This window comes from Rhinolophus hipposideros (assembly GCF_964194185.1).
Source record: "Rhinolophus hipposideros genome assembly, chromosome: 11".
Lineage (NCBI taxonomy): Eukaryota > Metazoa > Chordata > Mammalia > Chiroptera > Rhinolophidae > Rhinolophus > Rhinolophus hipposideros.
In genome coordinates this window covers 64,909,863-64,918,974 of record NC_138057.1, presented here as the reverse complement: position 1 = coordinate 64,918,974, position 9,112 = coordinate 64,909,863, and the positions used below count along the sequence as shown (strand labels likewise).

The 9,112-nt window shown below is 40.9% G+C and overlaps 1 protein-coding gene across 1 annotated transcript; it reads left to right on the top strand.

Annotated features, from left to right (window-relative positions):
* Positions 1-2,795: 2,795 nt before the first annotated feature.
* LOC308504830 (salivary lipocalin-like) lies at positions 2,796-5,716 on the top strand (the record flags this gene model as incomplete). Its single annotated transcript, XM_081066207.1, has 6 exons — positions 2,796-2,891; positions 3,242-3,378; positions 4,130-4,203; positions 4,920-5,030; positions 5,407-5,508; positions 5,685-5,716. The coding sequence occupies 6 exons, from the start codon at positions 2,796-2,798 to the stop codon at positions 5,714-5,716; spliced, it is 552 nt and encodes a 183-aa protein (XP_080922333.1).
* Between the last annotated feature and the right edge of the window lie 3,396 nt (positions 5,717-9,112).

Genomic DNA, 9,112 nt, shown 5'->3' with positions numbered 1-9,112 from the left:
ATTGTCTGTCCATATTTATGTGGTTTTATTTCTGGGTTCTCAATTCTATTCCATTGGTCTATGGTCTGTTTTTCTGCCAATACCATGCTGTTTTGATTATTGTAGCCCTGTAGTACATGCTAAAGTCAGGGAGTGTGATACCTCCAGTATTGTTCTTTTTTCTTAAGATTGCTGTGGCTATTCGGGGTCTTTTGTGGCTCCAAACAAATCTGACGATTTTTTGTTCTACTTCTTTAAAAAATGCCATTGGGATTTTGATGGGGATTGCATTAAATCTGGATATAACACCAATTATTTACCCCAGCAATTGATGGACATTTTGATTGGTCCTAGTTCTTGGTTATTACAAGTAACATTTCTATGAACATTCATGTACTAGTCTTTGTATGGCTCTATGCTTACATTTCTCTTGGGTTGTACCTAGCAGTGTAATGGTGGCATCATATAGTAGGTGTGTATTTAATTTTTTTAAGAAGATGACAAACTTTTCTAGAATGGTTTTACCATTTTTCTATAGCGGTATGAGAATTCCAGTTTCTCCATGTCCTCACCAACACTTGCAAAGTTTATGTATGAAAATCATAATGGGTTACACAAATCCCAAAATTTCCCAACAGTTTCCTAAAATCCAACAAAATTAATTAAGTGCCTAGGTGGAAAGAGTAAACTGTATTGTTTGGGCATTAAAAGCTTCCAACATTCCTTCTTCATCACCTAAAACTAACTGGTTACTTTGTGTTCGATAAGTCTGTGATGCTTTTCTTACAACATCAGAGATGCACGTGGCTTTTGTTGATGATTCTGAAGGTTTCTACCAGCTGTATTTGAAATGTGACTCAAGCTGTCCACTCAGATTATTAAAAATGTTGCATCACATTTTTTAATGTAAACATAAGTTATGCCAACACGCCTGCCGAAAAACTTATATTGAGAGATAACAATATTCCGTGAAGATTTGTGTATTAAAAATTATTAATAAAAGACTGGAAAACATTTTGTATCATATGCCTTCATTTCTGGTTTTCTATTGGGACACACAGTGGGAGTGGCCAGAAGCAGAAAGTTCCGACATGACCCTCGGATATGGGTACAAGTTAGGAGTGGTGGTGGGATGCGATAGAGATGTGTGAGCAGCGGTAGCTTACTCTCCCCTCAGCATACAGCCCAAGAAGAATGGGATCATCTCGCAAACCTGGTTGCTCATAGTCCGCCACCTATTTTTGGAGACAATCAACTAGAGAGAATAAAGCACACAGCCTTTGCCTCGAAGTGTCAAACTCAGCACCTTTATCGCTCCGGCAGCACAACCTAACCGACAGCCAGCCCATGAAGCCTAAAGTTACATAGATCTCAAAAAAACAGTGACTGGATATCGGTTGAGCATGAACTAGGAATGATCCCCCCAGGGGCTGGGATGACTCTAAAGCAGCCCACAGATAGATGCCAGAGTTCCTGGGTTCACTGCCCTGTGCCCAGCTCCACCCAGGACACTGGCCTCTTTCTGTTTTGTGGGTGCAACAGGGGACCATTAGTTCAAGGCTTAAATGAGCCACAGCTATGAACAAGCCCCAGCTGGGGTCACAAGGGTCTGACCACAACATTCCTCTCATCAGGAATCCTTTTCCTTCCAAAAGGCTCTCCATGTCTCCATACCTCTCCTAATGATCATGGCCTCCCTCTAGTCCCACCTACCCCAGCAAAACTTCTCTAACCACACAAGACAGTGTGCCAGACAGTAGTCTGAGGGCTCTACGCACATCATCCCACTGAAACCCTCCAGCAATCAATCAGCAGTTACAATTATCCCCAGTAGGAGGACACTAAGGTTCCAAGAGGTTAAATTTGTGCAAATGGCTTCAAAATGGCAGAGATATAAATGAGGCCCAAGTCTGCGTGACTCCTATGTTCTTAAGCACTTTCTATGTGATGCCAATTCCTTAGCATCACCCCAATTCTGATGCACAGCAGAGTGGTCTTTGTCCCACTTAGTTGCCTTACTTCACATGCTTGGAGAATTGAGCTTTTATTGAGATGGGAAGCATTTCTCCACCTTCATTGAAAGTTGCTTGAAGTAAGGGATGACATCTTCTACTTCTCCATGTCTCTTATATGGTATATAGCGAGGTACACATAGTGATAGGTATACACTTCTTTGTTGTGGGAAAAGAAAAGTCTTCAGTGGTTGAATTCATGGAAAGGAATTAAAATGTGCTCAAAACTACACACCAGACACCAAACTTTGAAGATGTTATTCTATTCCTCCTTATATTATTCAGCTCTATTTGAATGCTTTGTGATATGTACTGTCATATTTGGTGGAGACAGTTTTTTTGTTTTGGGGATAGTTATCATGGGGTAACTCATATAATTCTGTACCCCACATGAATGTTGGAACAGAGGTGACTGACACATTCAATTTTTTTAGTTCTACTCCATTCTTGCCACACATAATTGGCTTTCTGAATCCAAGACAGATCCACAGTTAAAATGGGGTTCCAAAAAGCAGCCCTTTATGACGTCCACTATTTTCTTGAGTACGTGTTTTGAGACAGTAAGGTCATAAGTAGAGCTAAAGGAGATGAAATTGACAAGTATAAAAGTCAGGAACAATCTTGGCCTCACACCAGTGAATGACAGGGCATTTCATGGAGTGGGAGGAGGAAAGCTGGCACCCCGTGGACAAATAACTGGACTCAGAATGAATATAAAGGCAGAGGAGCTGAGCAGTGGAGCCACCTTCAGGGAAAGACTCACTCTAAGGGACTGTTGCTGCGCCACTACCGTCACCTGCCAAGATGAAGCTGCTGTCACTGTGTCTGGGGCTGACTCTAGTCTGGGCACATGAGGAAGGACATAATGACGTTGTGACAAGCAACATCGATCTTTCAAAGGTAGAGTTGGTGGAGCACAGTGATGTCTGACTTTAGCGGGTGGTTTGGAGGATTCTGAAGTAAGGTCGCCCTACTGGAGGACAGGCGTTTTTGACATAGTAGGCTAAGGATGTGGTTTGTTACCTTGAGCAATTGTACCATGCGAAATGATGACAGCACTTAGGAACCTACCTTCTCACTGGAGGGACAATGGAAAGAACCTTATGTATGGTGTCAGTTGACCAGAGTTCTAATTGCATCTTAACATCACCATATGAGTCCTGGCCAATTGGCAAAGTTCAAGGAGACAAGGGTCCATGTGGTGTCCCCTATTCTTTTCCAACTCAATCATTTTACTGATTTCATTGCAGGTTTCAGGGGATTGGTATACTGTCTTCTTGGCCTCAGATGAGAAGGAAAGGATCGAAGAAAATGGGGGCTTGAGGATTTTTTTGGAACATATCCAAGCCTTGGATAACTCTTCTGTGTTACTTAAATATCACACAAAGTCAGTTGGCGTCATTCACTTCAGAAAAAAATTGAAAAGCATGAGTATGATTGGACCTCTACACACACACACACACACATACACACACACACACATGCACGCATACACATGTGCACATATATGTGGACCTGTATCCAAAATCAGAGTCACTCATTTAGCATTGATCCAACTTGATGAAGCTCAGGCTTTACAAGATTCACAGAGAAAAATTGGTGACAGGAGTAAATTTCCATGGGAGTAGAAGAGGTTAGGGGGAGGGAGTTATCAGAATCATAATTTGTCTGGCAATATAACGTAGGTTAGGAGCACAGGATTGGGGATCAACAGCCTGTCTATTTCTGGAGTCTATCTCTTACTTGTGTGACATGGAAAATTGATCTCTTTCCACCCCAATTTTCCCTTGGGTAAAAGCAGATGACAGTAATGCTCTCCAACAGTATTCTGTGAGGACCGAGTGAAGTAATGTCTGTCTGTAAAGCACTCATCTGAGAGCCTGGCACATGTGAGCACTTAGTTAATTATATAGACAAGTAGCTGCAGTTATATTGATAGTGGAAAGTAGTGGTAGAGGAAAGAGTAGCTGATCATTCTTAAAGTATCAAATAAAGTAAAATAAAGTAAGTGAGAGCTCTGTCAAATTTGTACCAAAAATGTTCAATACTTAAGTGGAATCAGACACTCAAGTTGCTGGTAGTGTGAGGGAGCCAGGCCCATCAATATACCTTAGTCAACAGCTCATCTACTTTTACAGGGAAAATGGACAATGTACTGAATTCTCTATTGTTGGAGAAGAGACAGAGCAGGATGGTTTATATAGTGTTTTCTGTAAGTATACAAAGAAAAAGTCTCTCTAAATTCTATTTCCAACTGCAAGGAATTTCATAAACTCCAGTATCTGTAGGATCTTGATCAATTCCTGATCAGTGCTTCTTTAGTTAATATAATTGGGCATCTAATAGCTAATATCCCAAATTTGTGAGGACACTGTGTGTAAAAGCCAATGCCTGGCATGTAATACCTTCAGATAAAGATGGCAATTTGGTCACTTGTACCTCCTGCAACAAAAGAAAATTAGCAAAAAAAGAAAAAATGTAAATTGTCAGGATAGCTGCTCATTCTCTGCCCATTGTGTGATGCTGTGTGATAGCCATTGCCACAACCATGGCTTGGATAGAGTGCTGGGTATAAAATGCCAGTGGGGCTTAAAGACTGGACAGAGACACATAGTTGGCAAAGATGGCTGAAAGAGGTAGGTGATTCTCAGGGAGGATGATAGAGGGTAAGTTGCTGCTGTGGTAGATGTTTTTTTATTATTATTAGTGGTCAATTACCTCTGGTAGAAATTCAACCAGGACTCAATTGTACCCTTAGAAGTTACGACATGAAGCCCAGGGAGATGCAAATGGAAGATCTTAGATATCACTCCTTAAGTCTTCTAGCATATGCACTTTAATTTGTTCTGTGGGAGAGAATAGGTACTAGGTTTTGCTTGCTTTCCATAGAATAAAGAAATTCTGCGCTTTCTTCTGTTTCCTCCACAGATGGTGGACACAATAAATTTCGCATAATTGAAGCCGTCTATGGTGAATATGCCATTTGTCACACCGTGAATTTCAAAAATGAAAAAATGACCCAAGTGATGGAGTTGTTTGGTACAGTACTTTCATGCTGACACTCATGTTGAGGTTGGGAGGCAGGGGAAGGAGAGAAACCTGGAAACAAAGTGGTCCTCCCATTCTTGTCCACCCCAGAGACATCCTAGGGTGTCTCTCCTCCTCTCAAGAGAGATGGTCATCTTGGGTAGTCCCTCAGCCTCAGTGGTGGGATGATGATAAAATCCTCTCATCATGCCAGAAGGCTATCCTAAAGACATTTAATTCAAGACAGGTTACATCCCATCCCCAAGTCTTCTGCGTAAGCACCAAACAGTGCCATCCTTTTTTCCATCCATCTGGAGTCCCACCCCACCACCATGAACTTCAATGACCAATACATGAGGCAAAGCAGTTACTGTCAGTCTTCCCGCAGGCCGTGAACCAGATTTGAGTCAAAAAATAAAAACAAGGTTTGAAGAAATTTGCCAACAATATGGAATTCCTAAGGAAAACATTCTCGATCTGACCAAAGTCGGTAAGTGTAGCTCTCTTTTGTTTTCTTCCTAAGTTCTCATGTTACTAAACCAAGAAACCCAAGAGAAGATAAAACCTGCTGTCAGTCACCTTTGTCTTAAACTAGAAAATCATCAGGTTTCTGTCTGGGAAATCACCTGGGGTAGGTGATGAATGTGCTCTGCTTTGCCTCTGCAGATCGCTGTCTCCAGCTCCGAGGGAACAACTAGTCCAGTCCTCCAGGTTGGTAATATTTGATAAAATGGGGTTGCCCAGGGATTACTGCCTTCCAAGAGCATTAGGAGTTTATGTGCAGAGATTAAAATAACAATAATTAAGTAAGGAAGGTTGTGGCGAGAGCTTGAAATTTGGAGTTGTATATACTGGGTTCGGGACCCATTCCTTCTCTGAGCTTCAGAGCAAATGACATAAGTAATTAAAAGAAAACAATGATGTCTACCTTACAGAGTTACTGTGTCGATATAACGCTGTTGAAAAGAGCTTAGTAATTGTTGATGTGCTACAAATTATTAACCCTTAAATTTTAAAAAGGGGAAAGTTTAAATGTGTGTGAGTATGAATCTCGAATACGTTTCTATTTGTGGTCTGTCTTCCAAGTCCAGAAGGCCATTTCAGCCTCCAATTTTTGGTAAAAATGTCTTGCTTAGATCTCTGCACAAATTGAACTTCTGATCTTCAAATAGAGCTGTCTGACCTTCCAGTTGTCTCCCAACCTGGAAAATGGCCTCCGAGTTTCCCCATTGTTTCCTACCTAAGATGTATTGTAGGGCTTCATTCAGCTGATGTATGGGAAGGCTGTAGCAACTATGATTGCATAACGTAAATAGTTAATAAAAGGCAGCTATGGCTTTGCCATTCTTCCTCAGTGTATCACAAATTCTTCAGAACTTCCCATGCTGAGGATGGCAGAAAGCAGTCTAGGATCCTTCACTGATTCCTCTGTTTTTCATAGACTTGGTTGGGGGAAAGTTAAGATGAGATCAGCCAAACTAAAAAAAAAAAGAAGTCATTGACTGAATGCATTTCTTCCCTCTATTCTGTCAAGTAACATAGTTTAGAATGCAGGTTGATGACCAATACTTCATTTTCCACCAAAATTGAAATACTCTGTTGTCAATTCAATCCCGGAAGTGCTTATGATTTTCTGCATTCTCTTTCACATCTGTTTTCTTTAGTGCTGAGTGTATGGTTCATCACCTGGGCTCTACGATCACCCCTTCCATGGTCCCCACGTCATCTTCTGACAAGATCTGTGACCTGATGGCCATCCCTATCTCACATGAAAGCATTATCTCTGCATCTTCAGGACCTTCCCTAATTGTCTAGGAAGACTCATCAGCTCACCAAGAATCAAGGCTTTCCTCCAAATTTCAGAATCTCTGTGCCATAGCCAGGAGAACTCTGCCATGAATAGGACAAGCACTTTCTCTACTTGGTCAATAAATGATTATCCTTGCAGTCATGTGTGTTTCTATTGTGTATGTGAGAGAGGTAGTGTCAACACCATGCCAATGAGGGGACCTTGGCCTTGTACCCATAATCCTCTAGCTTCTCAGAAATATCCCTGAGGTTCAGGATTCTCCTCCCATGCAGTAATTCTCTGTCTCTGTGAGGGCTGCTTGTCCTTTGATTTGCCTATTTCTTAGTGACCTGACAAGAGAAAATATAACACTTGCCTGGCTGACTCTAGCCTGTGTCCTTACGTCTTGCAAGTTTTGCTGAGAGCTACAACAACGTCAAGGACACAATAGCGATATTCTAATATCTTGAGTGTTTTCTTTGTATTCTCCTAGCTCTATAGTCTGTGTCAGCACATGGTCTCATTTGTAAGGGCCAGGAAGCAAGAATTTGACCAAGCGTTTTCCCAGCATGTAATGATACATATCAGCTTTCCAGGGTAAGCCAGCTGAATTCTTTTTGCCCAACACTGGCCCTCCTCCAGTAAATTGGCCACATATGCTAGGTTCTCTCCCTTGACTTACCTAGTAAATCTCCACTCTATCCCATAGTCTTTTAACTTGCCTTGGCTACTGAAAATCATGATAAAGCCAGACATTGCTCTTGTTATTGAAGATCTAGGTCTGTAAATGGCCTCTGAATTGTGGAGCAAAGTGTGTCTTATAAAGATCAGAGGATAAGTATGTATGCTGCTAGTTTTCTTAAAGATATCAAGAATATGAATCTCTTTCTAGGTTGAGGTGAATGATCCTTCATATTCTGACAGCTGTTAGGATATGCCCTGTTGATGTAAAAAAATCCTGCCTCAACTGATTTGCTAATAGTTTTTTCATTGGCATTGCCACATATGAACTTTAAAAATCTCATTGTTTTTTTTCTGGGCATGTAACATTTAGTCTTAAAACCATAGACAGTAATTACTTTTCTTTGGCAACAACATCTGCAGTTGCCATGGTTCTCCCAGGATATAAATGGGTGCATTTTTTAAAGTGGAGGGCATTACAACTCTCTATCCATCCCCATTTGAATCTGATTGCACTAAATCAATGTCACTAACACACTGATTTCATAACAGATTTCATTATCAGCAGCATAAATATGAATATTCTTCAAGAAGTTAAAAGGGGACTTTCTAGATCTCCATTAACATGGTTAGTTCTCAAAAGTCTATTGTTAAATGAAAATAAATAGTTGTTTCCTGAAATGTGGCATATGACACAATTTATATAATTATAACTAACACAGAACAATGAAAAATATTATCTACGGTTTCTATAATTTGATAATGCCTTCTTCTTATAATGTGCATACAACCCCTGGGGTTTTGTTAAAGTACGGGCTCTGATTCAGCAGGTAGAGGTGGGAGTGGAGATTCTGCTCTCTCCAAGCTCCTAGAGATGCCAATGCTGAGCCACTCTAGGGGAGGGGTGACACAGGAAAAATGAAATTGTCTTCTTAACTTCTTCAGTGCATCAATGTCAGATTATTTTCCTCTACCTTGGTGCTGGAACCTCTCAGTTGTACCCCCAGACAGTCATAAAGTTATTCTCATCCATAGTGTTTGTTAAAATAGGTGTTTCTGAGGGGAACATGAGGGCTAGCACCTCTCATTTTACCATCTTGGCGATTTCAACCTAGGTCAGTTATCATGTCATTAAAAGACACACAGAGAGAAAAGCACTGAGTTTTAATTTTCAGGAATGTCTCATAAAATCAGAGATCAAATGAAAGTTGTGGTGGAATGACGCATCAGCGGGTGGTGTGCTACTCCTTGTTAGTACACTTTGCTAGGGGACTGGAGTGCCACACTCACAGCCAAGTCCCATTGGGGATTTTCCACCATGACATTTATAACGTAAGTTGTTTCTTTATTAGTTCCTTATCACCATACTATCACCTCACTGTCCATCCATAAATTCTTCGTGTCTAAAAACAAATTGAGTTTGTTAAAGGTAGAAAAATAACTCTGTTGCAAAGAGCTACCGCAGAATAATACTCCAAATGCAGGCAAGTATGATTGAGGATACTCAGCAGATCATGTATGACACAATCCTTTCAAGAATTAACAATATATACAAGGAAACTGCCTGTGCATCAGAAATACAGTGAGCGGTTCGTCCCAGTGGCTTGGGAGGTTGGAGCTCCGT